Source organism: Leptonychotes weddellii, chromosome 16, assembly GCF_054177405.1.
Source record: "Leptonychotes weddellii isolate Sample4059 chromosome 16, ASM5417740v2, whole genome shotgun sequence".
NCBI classification, from domain to species: Eukaryota; Metazoa; Chordata; class Mammalia; order Carnivora; family Phocidae; genus Leptonychotes; species Leptonychotes weddellii.
Window position 1 is genome coordinate 16346990 of NC_138384.1, and position 22824 is coordinate 16369813.

Below are 22824 nucleotides of genomic sequence, written 5' to 3' on the forward strand. Positions count from 1 at the left end.
CCTCCCACCCCACCCCCCACTCCAACAACACTCAGTTTGTTTCCTGCGATTAAGAATTCCTCATATCAGTGAGATCATATGATACATGTCTCTCTGTTTGACTTATTTCACTCAACATAATACCCTCCAGTTCCATCCACGTCGTTGTAAATGGCAAGATCTCATTCCTTTTGATGGCTGCATAATATTCCATTGTATATATAGGAGTATCCCATTTTCTCAATGCATGCCCAACCCCCACCCTCACCCCTCAACTTTTACCCATAGATGTCTCCAACCTCCAACCATGGGTACTTCACGTTATCCAGGAATGCCCTACCCCTCTGTTGGCCATGGACACCCCCAAGCCCCTCAGCTATGAAACCCACCATCAACCAATGGATGCCTCACCCTGCCATCACTCACTGCCACCCCAATTCATTCCATCAGGGGTACTCCCACTCTACCACCCCACAGATTTCATACTTAACACAATGGCTTTTTAAAGAAGGGCAGCCAGCCTTCTATTGTGCTCTCTATATATCTTCCCTGAGCTCCTGACACATGATACGCCAGGACAAGCCTGGGGCTCAGAGACAACCCAGGGTTCCTCTCTGTTCCTAAAGAGCCCTACTGTTTGAGAAACAGAGCAAGAGAGAAATGAACTGCCAGCCAGGGTAGTCAGCATCATCATGGAGCACAAAGCACTCACCAGGCTTGGGGGTGGGCTGGGGGAAGAGAAAACTTCACAAGAGATGACCACATCTGGGCTGTGAAGAACTGGAGTTTGCCAGAAGGTGAGCAGATGGGTGGGAAACAGCGTAGGCAAAGGCAAAAGAGGCTTGAAGGAGTGAAAGAGGGTGGCTTCCTTGAGGTTGGTACTAGAATGCCTACAGTCCCAGGTTAAGTGTGTGAGGAAACAGCGGGGAAGAACCTGCACATGAGGCCATGCTGTGGAGTCTGAACGAACACTGAGAGCCTGCTGTGGCTCTGAAGTAAAGGCCTGACAGGATTTGACAGAGACTCTGGTGGCATCATGGAGGCCAACTAAAGCAGGGAGAGGCTAGGGTATAGGGAGGAGGCCAGATAAAGTAATCCGGGGGGTGCCTGGGTAGCATAGTCAGTTAAGCCTCCAACTCTTGATTTGGGCTCAGGTCATGATCTCAGGATCATGGGATCGAGCCCTGCGTCATGCTCGTGCTCAGCGCAGAGTCTGCTTGTGACTCTCTCCCTCTGCCCCTCCCCCCACCTCCCAAATAAATAAATAAATCAAAAAAAAAGTAATCTGTGATAACTGTCCTATAAGAGAGGAGGCCTGAATGAGGGTAGACACCTGGCTGAAGAGAAAACAAGACAGATGTGACCACCTCAATCAAATTTGGTGATCCTTTGCATTTGAGTGTGTATGTATGTGTGTGTGCATGCATGTACATTTTTGAGCTGGGAGAAGAGGATGAACACCAAGGGAAAAATAAAGAGGCCAAGCAAGGAGACTCGACAGCACATAATAACACAACTAAAGACAAAGCACAAGTGGAGTGCACTGAGATACTTGTGAGCCATCCAGATGGAGCCACAGGAGTTGATGATAGCATCTGGAAAGGTCGTAGGGCAAGATGGTGGGAGTTGGCTCACACAGGTTAATAATCTGTACTGGGCAGAGAAGAAATATGGTAGAGGAGATGCTGGAAGGGGATAATGTGCAGGCACAGCAAAAGTGTCTAGTACAAAGCCAAAAACAACTACATAGGTAATAAAAGAAAAAGTGAAGTTAACACAGAAACAATTGTACATTCAACAATTGTACAGTGACTCCACATCACTGCATTCCACTTATGTGCTGGTCCAGACTCTTACTCTCTGAATCCCCTATCCCCACCCCCATCCTGTCAATGCCACAACACAGCTGAGTGAGCTTAAAACGTACCTACTGTGTTAAGTATTTTAAGAAGATTGACAGAGCCATTTGGAATGTCTTGGGCATTGATAAGGGTAAGGCTATGGGAAACACCATCTTTGGGTAGGGTAACTTGTTAAGAGTTACATCCAGTGCGACCCTGGCCATACCAGGTTGAAGTAAGGGAAGATACCACGCTGTTTTCCAAGAATTTGATCTATTACCCTGGTTACCCTAGGGAGGCCCCAAGTACATGGACTGTGGTGTCAAAACCAGTAAGAAAAACAAATAGGACAGGGGCGCCTGGGTGGCTCAGTCATTAAGTGTCTGCCTTCGGCTCAGGTCATGATCCCAGGGTCATGGGATCGAGCCCCGCATCGGGCTCCCTGCTCAGCAGGAAGCCTGCTTCGCTTCTCCCTCTCCCACTCCCCTTGTGTTCCTTCTCTGTGTTTCTCTCTGTCAAATAAATAAATAAAATCTTTAAAAAAAAAAAGTTCCCTTTAAAAAAATAAAAGAAAAATAGGACAAAAATTATTTCTTTTATTAATTCATCCTCTTACCTGTTCATGTAGAAAATAGTTACTGAATGCCTATTACACTCCCAGCCCTGGGGACAGCAACATTTATACGGTGAGTGAAAGAGAAATCAGGAAAGAAGCCTTCCTCTCAAATATCAGAGTGTTAGAGTCACAGGAATAGTTTCAGAAGCAGAGGGCGGTAAGCATCACTTGCTTCAGGGGTCCAGTAGGATAAGGACTACAAGCAGGCTAAGAAGGAGATCACAGGTACACTTAATAAGAATATTTTTTAGGGGCGCCCGGGTGGCTCAGTTGGTTAAGCGACTGCCTTCGGCTCAGGTCATGCTGGAGTCCCGGGATTGAGTCCCACATCAGGCTCCCTGCTCGGCGGGGAGTCTGCTTCTCCCTCTGACCCTCCCCCCCTCATGCTCTCTCTCTCTCATTCTCTCTAATAAATAAATAAAATCTTTAAAAAAAAAAGAATATTTTTTAGGTAGTAGAAGTCAAAGTATAATGGCTAGAAAATGAGTGGCAGTTAAAATGGAGACCATTCCCTCAAGAAGTGTGTCCAGAAAGGAAGAAGGGAGATGAGAAAAGCTGTTTTGTGACTTCACTGAGCAGAGATGAGAGAAGCTTGTGTAGAGCTGGCTCTTACTGAAATCCACCAAAAAGAAGGGCCAAGTGACAAAGCCATGTGCTAAGAAGAGGGGTAGTGCTGGGACCCTGAAACCAGGTAGCAAAGTCAGCCTGGAAAAGCAGAACTGCTCCTTTCTCTGAAACAACAGGAAGGACAAATGCTCTTATAGAGAAGTCTCTAGAAAGAGAGGAGAACAGAGCCTGCCTGTCAGCTTCGGTGGTTTCTGTGAAGTGAGGGGCAGAGTCCCCTGTGTCAATACCTGGTACACGGCAAGTGATCACTAATAATCTTCTCTACTCCAAGCTATAACCTTCCTCCCCTCTACCTCTCACCAATCTGTCATCGCCTCAGATGGAAGTATGAGCTTCAAGCATACAAATGTCTGCACAAAGGCCAGCTGATGCATGCACACAAGTGTACGTACACACACACACACACCCCCTGTACATCTAAGAGAAAGAAGGGAAAGAAGGGCTCTTATGGGCTCACCTGGAGCCTCAGAAGATTAAATACTGCAGTCTGTTATTGGTAAAGCAGAAACACATTACCTTGATGAAGCAAAGATAGATGCATTGAGGCCCCCAAAGCAGGACAGGGCAACAGCAATGGGAATGGTCCAGCTGAACATGCCAAATGTCTGGTCAGCAAATGTCTAGGGACAGAGCACAGAAGTCCCTCAGCACAGGACAGGGTTCCATAAGCCACCTGTACCTACGCTGTCAGGACAAACACCGTCACTGCCGAGCAGCCCGCCCTCTAGCCTGGACCCATCATCTCACCCTGCAGCGCCGGCGGGGCTTAGAGAGAGACTGAGCCCTTCAGTATTATAAGATGATGAGCAAATCGGGACTCACCACAGCCACGGCATCACTGTCAAGGACATCTGAAATGCTCAGCACTGTGTAATAGGCCACATTGGTCAGGATGTAGATGAGCGTCACAATTGGCATAGAAATCCCAATGGCCAGGGGCAAATTTCTGTCAGGACAAGTAAGATAGGACTACCTAGAATCAACTCTCTTTGGAGTCAAAGTTCACCCAGGGATTTTTCTGAAATTTAACAGTTCCCTGGCTCTAAGTCTTTGAGGCAGGCTCCTCTTTCCCACATGGTCTAGGAGGATTATGAATCCCATGCTCCTTTCTGCTGAGAATCAGAGAGAAAGAGAGACCGACCCTTCTCTGTGAAAATAGCTGGGGCTCAATATTTGATCCTTGCCACAAGAGAACCAATGGGTCCCACGGAAGGAGGAGCAGTGTCCTCCAGGGACTAGAGGCCAGTCTGGGAACCTGACTGCCCAGAATAAGCTTCTGGCTCCCCAGGCTTCAGTGTCAGCACCAGAGCACAAGGTTCTAACACCTTAGCCCGAGCTGGGTCAGCTACTGCCCACTGGAGGATCTCTCCGCGAGCAAGGACCTGGGGGATCCTCCAGTGTAACCTGAGGGTGAGGAGCAAGGGGTTTTCCCACCTTCACTCATTCCCAACCTAGCCCCTAATCTCTCTGAGCTAGAGGAGGAGGAGTAGGGAGAGGAAGAAGGGATGAGAGAAAGAGAAAGGGGACGGAAGAGGGCAAGTGTGCCCACTATCAACAGGAGTTCCAGCCAAGTTGGGGAGTGAGAGTGTGATCCCACCGTTACCTTTCTGGGTTTTTGATTTCTTCTGTTACAAAATTAAGGGTGTCCCAACCTGAGTAAGAGAAGAGGGCAGAGTAGAGGGCGAGAGAGAGGTCTCCCATGTCCCAGGAGGAACCCTCAAAGGCGTCCTGAAAGTGCTCAGAGTGTCCTGTGGGGGCAAAAGCAGGCAGGGAAGGGGTTCAGTGAAAAGGAAGGAGAAGAAGGAGGAGGGGAGAGATGGAAGGTATAAGGAGAAGAACAGGGAGAGGCAGTAAGAAAAAGGAAGCGAAGATGGGGAAAAAGAGAGGAGGGTCAAGAAAAGAAGGGAAAAGCAAGCAGGCAGAGAGAAGAAAAAAAACATAATTTAACATCAAAAGAACAACCACCAGCTCTCCCTGTACTTTATCACCCCAACCATTCCCTCAAGAAAGTGCATATTCCTCTAGCAAACTATGCAATCTCAGAAAAACAAAGGCATTCCTGGCTGCTTTCTGAAGTGATAACACCTTTTCCAGAAAAGCTCTAATGAATTTCTAAGTGACCTCACAGGAGGCCAGAGCTCTTCTTCCTATTTTTAGAAAGAACCCTGCTTCACATAAAGGAGGCATTTTTAATTAACAATTAGGCCTTCCTGTGGAACTGTCTCTTGTGGCCAAAACCACCGCACAATTTGGTCAAATAGTTTTCTCATTCTCATGAGAAAATTCTGTTGCTCTACTTGCACAGAGGCTGCAGTTGCATGTGGCAGGAAATCCCAGGCTATGTAAGAACTGGGGTCTTCTCTCTCCCTAGGCCCAGGGTAGGCCTGAGCCACTTCCACCCTTAGAGAGCCAGCCTAGGCACCTGTCATTCTCTTCAGAGGCCTCCGGAGACCACACACTTAAAAGCCAAGAGAGCAGCACCTGCCTGCCCAGGAGAGACCTTCTGGACACACTGGAGGTTTTTAACAAGATCCAGATTTATAAGGAAGCCTGCCATCACCCCCTGCAAAAAGCAGACCTATTCCTTCAATGTGTCAAAAAGGGCTGGGTATGCAGCAAGAGAAGGGAAATAAAGGTTTTCATGCCCCAGGTGCGTCAGTCATCATACGTAGCAATTAAGGCACGGATCTTGATAGGAGGATAACTCAGCTACCCTCGTTGACCCCAAGATGTTCCTGGGACTCAAGGACATCGAGGTGGCTGGCTGTACTAACTTGGCACGTGTTCACAGATACTGGACCAGCTGCCAAGGCACTTAAAAACAGAGCTTTCTGAACTCCAAAACCATTTTGTGTTTAATCCAATCAATCTGAGATGGGGGTCTCAGCTCTCCCTGGTAAATGTAAACATGGCTGAGTTTAGTGTCAGGCAATCTAGAGAACGACTGAGATCTCCTTGGCCAAAGATACCTCAAGACTTCCCTAAGAGCTCAGGAGACCTTGTCTGTCCTCACTGCCAGTCTACTCCAGTTCAGGAATGAAAAGCTTTCTAAAGCCAACATGCAGGAAAGTCAGTGCCAACTTCATACTATTTTACTATTTTGCTGAGAGCTGACTTTGAGACCGAATGTTAAATAAAAGCAAATCCAGATGAAAAAAAAAGGCTGCAAAATAACCACTCATTTCTATACTCCATCTACCCCACATACACACCTACCCACTCCTCTCAAGGACAGCCAGGTTTTCCTATTCACTGCCTGGCAGTCACAGACCAAAAATAGGGCCAAGCAGGGCTCACTCTATCCCCATCAGTTACATTTATGATCCAATTACACAAGATCCAGGTTTTAAAAACTCCTGGGCTCCCAGCTGCCTTCTTGCAATGTTCCCAGCTTCCACACAGGGAAAGCAGCCCTGAGGGAGTGACTGACTCATGTTCAGCTGGCCAAGCCAGCCTGGCCCAAGAAGCCCAGGAATAGATGTCTTGCTCTCACTGACAGTCTACAATATACACAGAAAGAGCTAATCAGTAAAGCCAAGATTCCCCATGTCCTCCTTAGGAAATCTAGGCTAACTCCCAGAGTCATCCACCCTCCTTCCCAGCCCAGGCCCATCTTACCCTGGCACAGTTTAACGAGGCCCATGACAATGATGGCAATGAGCGCTAGGACCTTGGCATAAGTGAACGTGTCCTGAACACGTGTGCCCCACTTGACATAAGCACAGTTCACAAATGTCAGCAGACCTAGAAGGAAAAACATAAAGTCACCGGCAGGCTTAAGCTGAGGGCACAGTGATCCAATCTCTTACAGAGAACATCGCTTCTGCCCTATCTGCCTAAAGCAAAGGGGCCAATGGACCAATCAGAGCCCGAAGAACAGGCAATGGAGGGACATCCACCATCTGCCCATCACTGTTAACAAGTAAAGATACAAAGGCATGCATTAGCACATTCATAAATTCTGACAGCCAGAATCATTTTTTTGGAAATTGCCCCCAGGCCCAGGAATAATGGACTTCACCCACTCTTTCCCGCTCAGACTCCCAACGTTCCAAACCATCCAAGGCACAAAACATTCCCATGGCTACAAGAGAGGCCCATCAATAAATGAGGTGAATTTGAATGCAGGTGGCAAGTCATCTAGGAATTACAGAGACAATGTTTTGTATGTAAGTACCTGACAATTTCACATACATCCTTTCAATTAATTCTCACAACCCCAAAATATAGACATTCCTATTCTTGTTTTATAGATGAGGAAACTGTGGCTGAGAGAGGCCAACCATCATTCCTCAGCTTGTAAGGACCTCTCTCAACTCCCTCTCCATTTCTATCCAAACTTCCCAATTCTCAGTGAGGTCCATGGAGAAGCGAGCTTGTTTGGGCATTCCCCAGGCTCCTGTCTGCACTGCTGGCTTTATTTCCAGTTCCTGTAGATCTCAGTGTTCTGAGGGTCCTGCTGCTGAGGGTCCCAGCACCTTACCCCTACTAAACAGGGACTGCTCTGACCCACCAGGAGGACACAGAATACAAGGGGCACCACAGTGACACTGCTAAGTACTGCCCCAAGCCTCCAAAAATAGAACTTTTATGTGAACCTCAAACATTATTACAAAATCTTTTGGGCTCATCCTCTAAGCCACCTCTGTCTACTCCTACACCATTTACTGGTGCCATATACATTCTTTTTTTTTTTAAAGATTTTATTTATTTATTTGAGAGAGAGAGAATGAGAGACAGAGAGCACGAGAGGGAAGAGGGTCAGAGGGAGAAGCAGACTCCCTGCCGAGCAGGGAGCCCGATGCGGGACTTGATCCAGGGACTCCAGGATCATGACCTGTGCCGAAGGCAGTCGCCCAACCAACTGAGCCACCCAGGCGCCCCGCCATATACATTCTTTTTAATTTTTTTAATTTTTTAAAGATTTTATTTATTTATTTGACAGAGAAAGACACAGCGAGAGAGGGAACACAAACGGGGAGTGGGAGCGGGAGAAGCAGACTCCCTGCCAAGCAGGGAGCCCGATGCGGGACTCGATCCCGGGACTCCAGGATCATGACCTGAGCTGAAGGCAGTCGCTTAACCAACTGAGCCACCCAGGCGCCCCCGCCATATACATTCTTAAAGAGGGGCGCCTGAGTGGCTCAGTTGGTTGGGCGGCTGCCTTCTGCTTGGGTCGTGATCCCGGGGTCCTGGGATCGGGTCCCATGTCGGGCTCCCCGCTCGGCGAGGAACCTGCTTCTCCCTCTGTCTCCTGGCTCGTGTTCTCACTTTCTCTCTGTCAAATAAGTAAATAAAATATTTAAAAAAAAAAAAAAAGAAATGTCCTTTCCTCCTCGTGCTGCCACAGCTAACAGCAACTCCCACTTTCGAGGTCTAGCTCAGTCACCACTTCCTCTGTAAAACCTTCCCCAAATATACCAGCCAGCTGCTCACTGAGCTGTCTCTCCCTGAACCCTGTAACAGTCCCACTTCACAGCACAGATTAGTATCTATGCTATACTCATGTGGACACCTGGCTCAAGGTCTCTCCCTCAGGCATTTGCGTGGTGCTTCCCCAAGGAGACCACAAATTATTAGGGGGGGAAACAAAAGCATATTGTTTTATTGTGTGCCAAGCAAAGAGGGGAAATGATGAACTCTGGTTGGAATCAAGAGGGTGATGACTTTCACTTAACCACTAATTCCCTAGAGCAAGGCAACTGTCAGAAAGTTCACATTCTTCTACTCAAAGGGAGGAGAGCCTAGAGCCTGTGGAAATAAACACGATGGCTAAACAGGCTCCATAGCACTTTAAGAGCTTTCACTCACTAGGACACCTGGGTGACTCAGTTGGTTAAGCATCTGCCTTCAGCTCAGGTCATGATCCCAGAGTCCTGGGATCGAGTCCAGCATTGGGCTCCCTGCTCCAGGGGGGAGCTTGCTTCTCCCTCTGCCTGAAACTCCCCCTGCTTGTGCGATCTCTCTCTCCCTCTGACAAATAAATAAATAAAAGCTTAAAAAAAAAAAAAGAGGTTTCACTCAGTAGTACTTTGGCAAATGACACAAATGCTCACTAGTCAGTCAGGAGTGGGAGGCAACAGTCAAATGGGAGGGAAGGCCAAAGGAACGCATGCTGCTGCCCTGCTAATCAAAGTTTGCTGTGTGGGGCTAAGCCTACATCAGCTAGCATAAGGATTACCTAATTAATAGCCACCTGTAATCCACAGATCCCTGTGCAATATAGTAAGCATATTCTGAGGTACCTTCCAGGCCCCTTCTTGGGACTTGCTCCTACTCACCTATCACCGTTGATCACCCAAGCTGAGCCTATTCAATTGCCTTTCCCAGGAACATAGACTGGGGTACCAAGAGACTGAATCTATCTAACAGTAGCAGAGCTGGGAGATACAGCAAGTCAAAGTGACATTCAGGCCCTTGTAATAGAGGAACAAAAACCACAAGAAAACAGAGGAAGGAAGCAGGACTATGAAAAGAAGCAGAAGTGAGAGGGCGTGCAGCTTGTGAGAAAAAGCCTAACAGAGAAAGATAGAGAAATACACAGAAGACAGAGGAGATAGAGACAAGATACAGAGATAAAGAGCCAGAGAGAAGGGACAAAAAGAGAGGGAAACAAAAAGATGGACATACACATGAAGAAAGAGATTAGCACACAATGCCCTGGCTATGCTCACTGTGCTTCTGCCCTGTAGCACCAAGATGTGGATGCAAGATCCGGGAGAGAAGCAGACATAATCCTCAGACCCACTGACAGGCACTCCGTCTCACTTCTACTCCTTCTCCCCATTCTGAATGACAGTCGGAAAGATACAAAAGAGCCTGTCACAGTGGTTGCCTCTGGGGAAGAAGACCAAAGCTCTGGAGAGAGAGAAAGACTTTTTCCATTTTATACTATTTTATACTCTGACTTATTTACCATGCACATATGCTTCTTCCTCCGTAAAAACTACTTAATCTAGAACAATGTGCAGCCAGGGAGCAAGGTCAGGAGTAGGGTGAGGTGAGGGGGGGTGCCTGGGGCACAAAATTTAAGGAAACACTCACTTTCAGAACCACTTGAAGAACCTGAGAGTGAGTGCATCCATCCTTAAATGCTGGCCCCAGGAGTCTTACTTGCTTCACTGTACTCTCAGCTCTGCCAGAGAACAGAGAGCTCCCAGAAACAGTCTACCAAACAGAAGCCAAGTCCCCTGAATGTTTTCCTGATTCTAATTAAGAAGCATTTCACCATCTGATCCTCACCCCTCCAAACCTCCCCGAATTCCCATCCCCATCTAGCACCATAGATTCTATCAGCGCTCAAGCACAAGGCTGGGCCTGGAGGCCAGGTGCTCAGATAAAAGTAACTACCACAATTACAATATCCAAGCCTTCCCTCCTCTTCTGAACTCATGTCCTTGCTGGAAAGCCTACACCAATGAGTGTGGGGTCCATGTGAGGGTCTTCAAGTTCTGGGGGCATGATGCTGGGAAAGGAGTACTCAAATAGCAGATCCACACCGAACCCTAAAGCAGAAACAAATCCCCAAAGTCTCTCTGTGGCAAAAACTGCTAGTTATCTTTAAATATCTGTTCCTCCATTTTTCCTTAGTAATAGAAATTTTAGCTAGAGTGTGGGCTGCCTAAATTAAAGCTGACATTTACCAGCCTCTCTTGCAGGCAGGTACGGCCAAGTAACTAAGTTCTTGCCCCAGGGAGGTAAGCAAAGTTTCATATTAATAAGACCTCAGGAAGTCTCTTTGAAGGGAAGAGCATGCCTTTCTTTGTCCTTCCTGTCAGCTACAGTACAGACTTGACAGCTAGAGCTTGAGTAGCCATCTTGGACCACCAGCTAGAAGTCACATGCTGAGGATGGCAGAGCAGTAAGGCAGAAGGGAACCTGGCTCCCTGAAAAATTATAAAGTCACCCTACCAGTCCCATACTGCCTACCTTTAATATGTGAGAGAAATAAACTTAAATATATTTGAGCCATGCTGCTTTTGGTTTTCAGGTGTTTGAAACCCAAATTAATCCTGGATAATACATGCACCCTAAAACAGAACTGTACCTCTCATATTCTCTTTCTGATGAGGAGATCACTTAGCAATGCGCAGCTATAGTCCCAGTTATGCTGACAGTCACGGCTCCCTTTTCCCACAGCAACAGGGAGGAAGGAACCCTTCCAATTCCTCCCACAAATAAGCTGGGTGTTACTAAGGGGCACTCAAGGACAGAGGAATGCAATCCTTAACAACAACAGCAACAAGGTGGGAGAAGAAAAAAGCTAGGGAGAGACCATCTACAAGTATATTAGGAGAAAAATGTTCTATAACAGTCCAGGAGAGGTAAACCCTTCGAAATGGAAATCCTGGAATCTGGAGCTCCCTCTTGGGATGCATATGAATATGTCAGGTATATGCCTTTTTAAGAATCGTCTTTGTTTTTAATTACACAAATATACACATTTAGTCTTATTACAGGGGGTAGACTCCAGGGTCTTTGAGACTATGGTAAAGACCCAGTCCTTCTGAGTCATGTCACTTTCAGAACATGAAAGCTGTCTATCCATAGCAACCAGTGACCAAAATAGGGGAGCATAACCTTCCTTCTCAGAACCCTGCCCAGGCCTGAGTCCAAGACAGCAAGAGACAACAGAAAGCTATTCAGGCATTATACAGTGTTTCTTCCCTCCAATCTCCTCTAATTTAGAAGTCTCCCTCCCCCATCTCCTCCTGCTCCTGCTCCTCTTCACTGTCAGCTTTCCCCAAACCAACCCTGGGAGTTGAGGGAAATGGAGTCTCAGCAGTGAGCAAGCCTCTGCTTTGATGCCAGTATCAGTGCTGAATGACTTCTATAATGAAACCTTCACAACAAATATTCTTGAATGACGTGTGTGAGCCTACACAACAGGCAGGATCCCACAAAAATAAACAAACTAAGAAAAATCACCCTTCCACAATCAAATCAAGTACTCCTGGGCACCTGAGTTACCAATAATACTGCTGGTCACCCGGCAAGAGGAGGGACCTATGGGCCTCAAGAACTGCCATTTTCCCCTATAGTCCTATAAGTGAGTAAGAGCCTCTGAGCACACTGAGTCCAGTTGACAGCCTGAGGCCCTACCCACCACAGAAGATTACAAGCTCCCAGAACACATATGAATAGAATGCACCTTTAGGATAGAGTTTCTCAACTTCAGCACTATTGATATTTGGGGCAAAATAAGTCTTAGTTGTGAGAGGCTGTCCTGTACTTTATAAGATGCTCAATAGCACCCCTGGCTTCTACTCACTAGATGCCAGTAGCACCCCTTCCAAGGAGGTGTGACAACCAAAATGTCTCCAGACCTTGCAAAATGTTTCCTGGGGGACAAACTCACCTCTGGTTGAAAACCACTGTTCTAGGATAATGAGTAGCTAAGATAGCCTGAAATTCAAAAAAGTTGCTAGGATCTCTGTGCCAGTATAACCTGGGAATAGGGTGGGGGGGCTGCTGGAAAGTGAGGATGTGAAACAGCAATGCCTTCAAGGGCCAAGGAGGTAACGCAACAGAGCAAAGGCAAGAATGTCTGGGTATATGAGTGCCTGGGTGACTCAGTCAGTTAAGCGTCTGCCTTTAGCTCGGGCCATGGTCCCAAGGTCCTGGGATCAAGCCCAGGGCCGGGCTCCTTGCTTTCAGTGGGGAGTCTGCTTCTCCCTCTCCTGTTACCACCCTCCCCACCGCCACCATGCTCTCTCTGTCAAATAAATAAATAAAATATATATATTTTAAATTTTTATTTATGCATGAGAGAGAGAGAGAGGCAGAGGGAGAAGCAGGCTCCCAAGGAGCAGGGAGCCCCATGTGGGACTCGATCCCAGGACCCTGGGATCATGACCTGAGCCGAAGGCAGACGCTTAACCATCTGAGCCACCCCGGCGCCCTAAATAAATAAAATATTAAAAAATAAATAAAGGGAGCAACCACTACACAAAGGCAGCTGATTGTGTCAGGAAGGAATCTGGGTCCAAGGTTGCCAGAACTTTTGATTTTTCAACAGAAAGGTCCTGGTTTTAAAATGTTGGCAAGTAATTCAAAATTGCTTACAACACTAGGCTAAACAAATATATCTGTGGGTCAAGTCTGGCCCATGGGCCACTAGCTTGCAACTCTGACCTGCAGTTGTTATATGGAGAATGCTGGGCCCTTTCTTCTAGAATGGAACTTCAATTGTATAGCTTGCATGGCTATAATTTCCATAGACAGTCTCCCAAAAAAACAACCTGGACCCCTCTTATCTTAATTTCAAGACTAACTCAATTCTCCTATCCTACCTAAATTTCGCCGTGGATTCAGTGCAGATTTTTGTATTATGACCTAATTGGTATCTTCCAATTTTGTCTCTTAAGACCACTGCCACCCCTGCCCAAAGAGACTCCCTTCAGCACATCCCAGCTTTGTTAGATGATGCATCAGCCCAATTCTACACCCTAAATTCCAAGAAGAGAAGTAAGCTGAACCCCAAAGTCTTGTCAGTTAGGACAGGACATGGTTGTATGACTTAAGCCCATTTCTGACAAGTTCCGACCTGCAGGTATGCATTATGGAAAAGCCTGGGCTTCTGGGATAGGGGCGTGAAGGAATTCCGATGGTGAGTAATTTGGGTAAAAGTACACTTGAATGAAAAAAGCTACAGATACCATGACTGCACGTCTAAGAGGTGAGGTCTCTCCGCCAATCAAAAGAGCAGTTCTGGCAAAGAAAAGAAAAAAGAGCAGTTCCTGGTATGGGGATGGGCTTTGTTAAGGACAAAAGAACAAAAACAATGGAGAAAATCATAAAGGAAAAAAGATTTACCAAATAAAAATCTTCTATACATGAAAAATTATATATAGAATGGTGTCCTTTGACTTGGTTATCCTTGGAATTCACCCTAAGGCCATCACGAGGCCAACACACAGGCACTCTCAAGTGCTTAGATAAGAGCACAAACTCACAAAACCTTCTAGAAGGAAACTGGGTAACACACGAAGAATCTTAAAACTGTTTATTTCTTTAGACACAGGTATTTCTCCTGTATAGCTAATTCTACCCTAAAAAAAAAAAAAGATGTAGAAACTCTTTTTTTTTTTTTAAGATTTTATTTATTTATTTGAGAGAGAGAGAATGAGAGACAGAGAGCATGAGAGGGAGGAGGGTCAGAGGGAGAAGCAGACTCCCTGCCGAGCAGGGAGCCCGATGCGGGACTCGATCCCGGGACTCCAGGATCATGACCTGAGCCGAAGGCAGTTGCTTAACCAACTGAGCCACCCAGGCGCCCCAAGATGCAGAAACTCTTAATCTTTATATACAAAGACTCCCACAGCAATATTATTTATAATAATAATACAGAGCACTTACTCCATGCCAGAAAGAGAAGTACTGTACCTGTATTGATTCATTTATTCCTCATGATATTTCCATTTTACAAATGAGAAGACCAAGGCAACAGTTAACTAACTCCTCCAAGGTTAACAGCTGGGAAAAACAGCTGGTAAAGCTAGAATCAGTCCTGGTCTGGCATGGGAGCTATGATCTTAACCACTATACTACACTGCCAGGAAACTATTTATGTGTCCCTAAACCATGTTTTCTAAGAATATCTGATGAAAGGGATTAAATATTAAAATTTTTAAAGTATTATACAAACCACAGATAGTATGATCTCAAGAGCAAAAAAAAAAAAAAAAGAGATAAGCACAGAAAAAAAAAATACTAGGAGGTATTTCACACAAATAGTAGCAATAGTTCTCTGGGAGTTAAAATTATGGGGTGGGGATGCCTGGGTGGCTCAGTTGGTTAAGCATCTGCCTTCAGCTCAGGTCATAATCCCAGGGTCTTGGGATCGAGTCCCACATGGGGCTCCTTGCTCAGTGGGGAGCCTGCTTCTCCCTCTGCTGGCGGCTCCCACTGCTTGTGCTCTCTCTCTCTGACAAATAAATAAATAAAAATCTTTTAAAAATAAAATAAATTTAAAAAATAAAATTATGGGTGATTTTTCTTTTCTTTTTTCTATTTTTTTGCATTTTCAAAGTGCCTATAATGTCTATGTATTCCCTTTAAATAATAGTAATTATAATAAAAAGACGCTACTTTAAAAACTGTTTCTTTTGAAGAACATTCCATAAAAAGGGGAAAAACATGATATACTAAATTTAAAAAGCAGAATATAAAGTTATATGCAAAGTACGATGCCAATTCTATAAAAGAAAGAAATGAAGACATGATTTAATTATTAAAGGTGTTCATCTTGTGGTGGTAGATTATGGGTAATTGAGGATAAGTTCATCTTCTCCCTAATGAACACATTTTATAATCAGAAAATTCTTCTTTTTTTTAGAGAACTCAGTCAGGCCTGAGTTCCCCTGGCCAGACCCTAACACACATACAGCTGAGTACCCACCTTACCTCTTCCTTGGGCTACATGTGGAGGGGTTCCCTTTAACATTTGTCTTTAACAAATTCCTTAAAGTCAGGAAGCACAGTGTACCGTACAATCCTTTTTTGCTAACTCCAAGGTACTCTCAGTCTATTTTTAACACTGTGGATAAACTACATATACTGCCAAAGCTTTTGCAAGCAGAGATACGGAAAGAACAGAGTATAATTAAGTGCCCCTGGCAGCACAGTGCTAAGGAACACAGGGAATTCTGGGCCACTTCTCAGCTAAAACACTAGCTCTACAAGATTGGGTAAATTCACAGCAATCTTCTCTCCTTTTCAGCGATTTCACAGAATCCCTCCTTACCACCTCATGAGAGAAAAAGGAAAATAAAGAGGGATCAACTGGGATCTCTCGGGTTCTGTCATCAGAAACCCAAATATGGGGCACCTGGGTAACTCAGTCAGTTAAGCGTCTGCCTTCGGCTCAGGTCATGATCCCGGTCCTGGGATCGAGTCCCACATCGGGCTCCCTGCTCAGCGGGGAGTCTGCTTCTCCCTCTACCCTTTCCCCTGTTCGTGATCTCCCTCCTTCTCTCTCACGTGCGCACTCTCTCTTCCACATAAATAAATAAAATCTTAAAAAAAAAGAGAGAAAGAAATTTGAAACACCAATGAGAAAAAGCCATTTTGGTGTGGTGCCTGCTGCTCAGAATGGGCTGCAAAGAATGGCAGTGGCAGGAAACACTGGTCCTGTGGGCTGAGGGATAACACCTTGGGACCCCAACAATCTAGAGAAGCCTCTTTCCTCAGCCTCTAAACTGGTTTAAAATAAAAAGCTGGGAAGCAAAAAATAAAGTCCTCAGCACTGATGTTTTTTCTGGGTTCAGTTACAACTAGTGATGTTGACTCCAATCAAAACAACTGGTAAGACAAATGTAAGACATGCACCAACCTGTCACATAGACTGGGGAACAGAACTCTGGAACAGTCAAGAGTAGAAGGAATGGGAGGCACCAAAAGCCACAAAGAGACTCAAACTTCTCTCATCCCTAACCTTTACCCTTACTTATCTCTCAGGGTTAAATGACTTTGGTGAAATTACTTCAAAAGGTAAGATGCGGGGCGCCTGGGTGGCTCAGTCAGTTAAGCATCTGCCTTCGGCTTAGGTCATGATCCCAGGATCCTGGGATTGAGTCCCGCATCAGGCCCCCTGCTCAGCAGGGAATCTGCCTCTCCCTCTCCCTCTCCCCCACCCATCCTGCTCCTGCTCTCTCTCTCTCTTAAATAAATAAAATATTTAAAAAAAAAAAAAAAGGTAAGATGCCTCTCTTCCCCTCCAAAAGCAAAATATGGTGTTCAAGTATCAGTTACCATTAGCATTATTAAAGGAACCCACACCCTCAAACATACTCCGCCACTAAACCCCAGACTTACATATGCAAGCGGCAGCGAGGAGACGGCAGGCCAGGTATGGGGGATCACAGGTAGGGAACGAGGGCTGGATGATGTAGTTGGCGAAGGTGATGGCAATGATGGCCTGACTGGTGGGCTCAACAATTAGCAAGGAGGCCCACAGACGGATAAAGGCAATGAAGCCCCCAAAGGCCTCTAGAATATAAGCATAGCTGGCCCCAGACTTGGTGATGGTGGTCCCCAGCTCCGCATAGCAAAGGGCACCAACAACGGAGAAAAGCCCACCAATGGCCCATACGACCAGCGACAACCCATAGGAGGCAGTGTATACCAGCACGCCCTTGGGTGAGACAAAGATTCCTGACCCGATCATGTTGCCCACCACCAGGCTGACCCCATTCAACAGCGAGATCTCCTTCTTTAGCTGCATAGTTTCTGCAGTCTGTTGAGGTTGCATGTTGACATCTTCCTTGGGCTGGCTGGCCTCGGGAATGAGATGGTAGGTTGGTGTGGGGCTTTCCAGCTCCCTGGCTTCCATGACAAATGTTTCCTTCACACTTGTGTTTACTGTGGCCTGGCAAAGAATATCAAAGAATATAAGTATGTCAGTCTAGGGCAGAAGCTGGTGAGTCTCTGGTTTAGACCTGCAAAGCTAACCTCTTATGTAGGAACAGCATGCCTTACACACAGACCTAAATATAATGAGGTTATATCCGTTTCCACCACAGGACACAGAGAAATAAATGGAGATAGGCAGACACCTAGTGCTCCCAAGAAAGATAACTGTGAGAGCTCAGCTGATGGCAACTTCCAACAAGAGGTACCTGGCTTGACACCAAGAATAGGTTGGCATTAGATTTATCCATAGCATGGATTCTCCCTGAGGTGCAGGTTTTGGCCTGGTCTTACCATTTTAAAACCTACCAACCTGTCCTGCAAAGACCAGACTCCCACTGCCAGGTTAGTCAGCCTGATAGGCTTCTCACTGCCCACACCCACTCACCTCCACCCAAACATAAACAGGAACTTCTGCAGTATCCAGCAACATGTGGACAAGTCTGTAGCTACTCTCAGGCCAGCAAAGAACATGAGCAGGTGGAGAGAAAGGCTAGGAAGATGCTAAGACCAGGGCCACTGCAAAGACTAGAACAAGGAAAGGACCTTCATGAAAATACACACCTGTGTGTTGCTGTGTCTACAACATCAATCTTACTTCCTACATTGCTGTTTGCCCATTCAATACATCTCTTTTTCCAAAGTGCCCAGAAAAGAGAGAGAATATAATTAAGACCTGATGGAGAAAGAACATCCAGAGGGCACCCTAACATGGGACTTGACTGCTATCAGTTTTCCTCCTCAGCATGCTCTCACTACCGTCTGGGGTTGCAAAGAGATTCTCCCAGAACAGGACCCAGGAATTTTGACACCCAATCAGAGCTACATGGCTTCTCTCATCCACAGACCTGGCATTAGAAGGCATCCCATAGGGAGATGGCACACACTACTACTTTTGGTTTAGAGTTGAGCCAGTCCAGAAACCTCAAAGAAGTTAGATTCCACAACAACCTATATATGAAAAACCCAGAATCTGTCAGAGGAAGACAAGCACCTTCCTGAACCTGCACTCAGCATGACCTTCTCCCTCTCTCAATTCCTGTGCCCCAGTAATCAGGAATTCAGATCACCTACTTACTCCCACCTCATCTTTTGGATAAAGGAATCCTATAAGCCATATGATTCCCACCCAGGAATCAGTCTTTTAAGGTCACAGAGATAACTTCAGGGATAAGAATGAGATCAGCACATCATCTTCCCAGAAGCCTCTCATCTACTCAACAAAGATGGAAGTGCCAGAACCTTACCTCACAGAGCTCAGAGCGAGGGAACCATAGCCACTCAAGAGTAAGCAGTTCTCAGGGGAAACTTCAGTCTCCACAGCTCCATCCAAAACTCCTGCCTTACCTGTCCCGGTCCCCTGCCAGGGTCTGGACTGGAGATTAAGAGAAAAACCTCCTCTGGGGCACTACCAAGCCTTCCTTTACTCCCAGCCTACCTCTGCTTAGATGAGACCTGGCTTTAAGGCGCACCACTCTTTCTTTCACTCTTGGCACCAAGCCACACAGGTTTCCCTAGGCAGGCACAGGCACGTGGGTACATACTTATTTTCATGTGTTTGTCAGGTGAGCCAAAGCAACCATGAAAACAAACCTGGAAATAGCAGAGGAGCCTATATCTTCACATGAGTCAGGTGCAGAGAGACCTATATTGCCTTTTTCCACCCAACACAGAAGCAAGCAGAGAAACCTGGTCCCAGTGACCACTTCAGCCTCCCCTCTATTTTATCAGACCCTAGCTAGATGGGGAGAGGAGGCTGGGGCTCCCACATATTCTTTTTGGACCTCTGACACCAGATGTATGGGTTTTCTTTTTTTTTTTAAGGCATCTTTTTTTTTTTTTTTAAGATTTTACTTATTTATTTGACAGAGAGAGAGACAGCCAGAGAGGGAATACAAGCAGGGGGAGTGGGAGAGGGAGAAGCAGGCTTCCCGTTGAGCAGGGAGCCCGATGTGGGGCTTGATCCCAGGACCCTCGGATCATGACCTGGGCCGAAGGCAGACGCTTAATGACTGAGCCACCCAGGCGCCCCAGATGTATGGGTTTTCTACACATCAAGCAATTCTGCAACACAGACAATTTAACTCAATTCTGATGATGAGGGAGCAGAAGGCAAGCTAAGGACAAAGCACAAGCTGACACCCCACAACCCCTGCCCCCAAGGTGGGATATATGTGACATTCCTCAGCACTCTTGGCTGCCCTAAAGCTAAGGGAAGAAAAAACAAATGGTTAATTTATAGAGATTATAGTCCTACAGGACAGGAGTCTCCCTTAGTTTACAAATGTCTTAGTGATTTACAAGAAAAAAAGCACTTATCAATAACCTAACTTCCAGAAGGAAATGTAGATAAAATTAAATGTCCTTATAACCTGCAGCCCATTGACAAATACTTGAGGCAGGCAGAGTATAATGTCCAGGAAGCTCCCAACTGTCTTCATGTTAATGCTTTACTAGAGAAGGGCTCAGTCCCACAAAACTGCCCCCTCTTCAGATGCCAAATACAAGTCCAGGTTGTTACCAGTGGTTCCAACTGACCGGCTATAAATTGGAGGGTCCCACTATCCCTCCTTGGGTTTAATTAATTTGCCAGAGTGGCTCATAGAACTCAAGAAAACAGTTTACTTATTAGATTACCAGTTTATTATAAAAGGATATAACTCAGGAACTGCCAGATGGAAAAGATGCATAGGGCAAGGCATATGGGAAGGGGTATGGAGTTCCGTGCTCTCTCTGGGCAAGCCACTCACCCAGCACCTCCACCTGTTCACCAACCTGAAAGCTCTCCAAACTCTGTCCTTTTGGGGGTTTTATGGAGGCTTCATTACACAGGTGCGACTGATTAAAATCATTGGCCATTAGTGCTTGATTCAATCTCCAGCCCCTCTCCCCTCTCCACAGGTCAGACTGGACTTAAAGTTCCAACAGCCTAATCACACAGTTGGTTCCTCTAGCAACTAGCCCCCATCCTTAGATCTGGATGCTTTCCAAAAATCACCTCATTAACATAAACTCAAGTGGGTTGAAGGGACTTGTTATATAAATAACAAAAGACACCATTTCACTTTCATTGCCCTGGAGCTATTTCAGGAATTGAGAACAAAAGCAAATATTATAACAGAACATGCCCCTATGGCTCTTATATAGGAAATTATAGGAGCTGTGTCTAGAAACAGTGGATGAAGACCAAATATATATTTAATCACAATATCACAGGGAAAGAAAGAGGGAAATTCATTTCACTGGAAAATAAAATTAGTATAAAATGGAATTGCCTTAACTTCTAACTTCCATTTAGGATATAGAAAGCCGGGAAAAGCATCACTCCAACTCCAATAACAAGAAAAAGCCAAACAATCTACAAAACCATAACTTTTCTTGAAGCCATCAGAAAGCTGAGGTTACAGGGCAACCTACCAGACTGAAATTTTAGGAAAAACAGGCACCTCCATGAAGAGATGCAAGCTCTGGTTCACCTGTGGCAGAGGGAGAACGATGGGACCAACACGCAGGCAAGTAAGAAGAACTCAGGTACAATTTTTAATGAATTTTACTAAAGGTCTTGTGTGGTTTAGCAAGAGCATAGACACCCAGGGGTTTTTCTCCATAGACTTCAGTAGACTGGCTGTTCATTAAAAAATACTAGGCAGGAGGCCAGAGACAGCTTCTCAGTAGTGCTAGTCTGGAGAAGGAAAGCAACCGCTACTCTGGGGAAAATGCAAAGGTCCACCCAGTCCTTTTTCTAAAGAATAAAAATCTTACACCCCTGGGGAAAGGGTGGTAAACTCTGTCCCTCCCAAGGCAGCTGGGGCAGAGTAAAAGAAAAATAAAACACCACTTTATGCCTGGGGGAAAGGCAGGAAATTCTGATCTGGACCATTAGAAGTATCCTACCTCTGGGGCAAGGGCAGGATCACCAGAAAGATCTACACCCCTCTTCCCCCCAGACCCAGAAAAACAGGGCCTGCCTAACACTGAGGCTGAACCAAGACAACAGTGAATCCCTGCTCCCCACCAGCAGGTAAGCAAGCACCCAGCAACAAAAGAAAGACCTAAAGCTGAGAGTAAAGCATAAACATTGAGGAAAAGCCCTCCCACCAGCAAACCCATCCTAAACCTGAGGAATTTGAAGCCCCGTGTGCACCTAAGGTAACCAGAACAACAAAACCCAAACCCAACTCACCTCCTAACTGACTGGAACTCCCACACTAATACCCTAATAAAAGAAGACATGTACCTAGAGTAAATACTTGCCTCAGTTTCTACTGTTTTAAGTCCTACATCTAGCAATCAGTAACAAATTACAAGCAACACAACAAAAAGCAAGAGAAACAACCCATTATCAAGAAGCAAAGTAATCAGGGGCACCTCGGTGGGTTGTTAAGCATCCAACTCATGATTTTGGCTCAGGTCATTATCTCAGGGTTGTCAGATCAAGCCCCGTGTCAGGCTCTGCACTCAGCAAGGAGTCTGCTTGGGATTCTCTCTCTCCCCCAAACAAACAAACAAACAAATAAATAAATAAAATCTTTAAAAAAAAAAAAGGAAAGAAGCAAAGTAATCAACAGGAAAAGACTTAGAGATGACCGGGATATTGGAACTACCAGACAAGAAATTTAAAATAACTATGATTAATACATTAAACACTCTAATGGAAAAGTTAGACAGCATGCAGAAACATGTGAAATTTCAGCAGAGAGATGAAAACCATTAAGAGTCAAAGTGGGAAAAAGTGAAAAAAAAAAAAATAGAATGGAACCCCCAAGAGCTGTAGGATAATATCAAATGGTCTGAGGTAAATATAAAAAAATACTTTTTGGAAAAAAACTTTTGGGGTGGCTATTTTTATTTGCTTTAGAATATAATTGACTGCCTCAAGTAAAAATAGTAGCAATGAATTGTGGATTTATAGCATATATAAAAGTAAAATGTATGAGGGGAGCCTGGGTGGCTCAGTCAGTTGAGTGTCTGCCTTCTGCCTTGGGCTGGGGTCATCCCAGGGTCCTGGGATCAGCTTGCATTGGGCTCCCTGCTCAGTGGGGAGGCTGCTTCTCCCTCTCCTTTTGCCCCTTCCCCTGCTCATACTCCCTCTCTCTCTGTAATAAATAAAATCTTTTTATTTTTTTTATTTTTTAAAAGATTTTATTTATTTATTTGACAGGGAGACAGCGAGAGCAGGAACACAAGCAGGGGGAGTAGGAGAGGGAGAAGCAGGCTTCCCGGTGAGCAGGGAGCCCAATGTGGGGCTCAATCCCAGGACCCTGGGATCATGACCCGAGCTGAAGGCAGTTGCCTAACGACTGAGCCACCCAGGCGCCCCAAAATCTTTTTAAAAAAAAAGGAAAATGTATG

General features: G+C 45.7%; 1 protein-coding gene across 4 annotated transcripts in view; it reads right to left on the reverse strand.

The window, feature by feature from the left end:
• Nucleotides 1-22824, reverse strand: part of SLC7A6 (solute carrier family 7 member 6) — a 36196-nt gene that overhangs the window by 6308 nt on the left and 7064 nt on the right. For 3 of the 4 annotated variants that reach the window (XM_081807426.1, XM_081807424.1, XM_081807425.1), the window contains 5 exons: nucleotides 16879-17431; nucleotides 6682-6807; nucleotides 4667-4811; nucleotides 3886-4009; nucleotides 3580-3683 (listed from right to left, as the gene is read on the reverse strand). In XM_081807426.1, the coding sequence (XP_081663552.1) occupies nucleotides 3580-3683; nucleotides 3886-4009; nucleotides 4667-4811; nucleotides 6682-6807; nucleotides 16879-17395 (1016 nt within the window). In that variant the 5' untranslated portion in view covers nucleotides 17396-17431. The remainder of the gene's footprint in view (nucleotides 1-3579; nucleotides 3684-3885; nucleotides 4010-4666; nucleotides 4812-6681; nucleotides 6808-16878; nucleotides 17432-22824) is intronic. The other variant, XM_081807427.1, reaches the window with a different exon arrangement.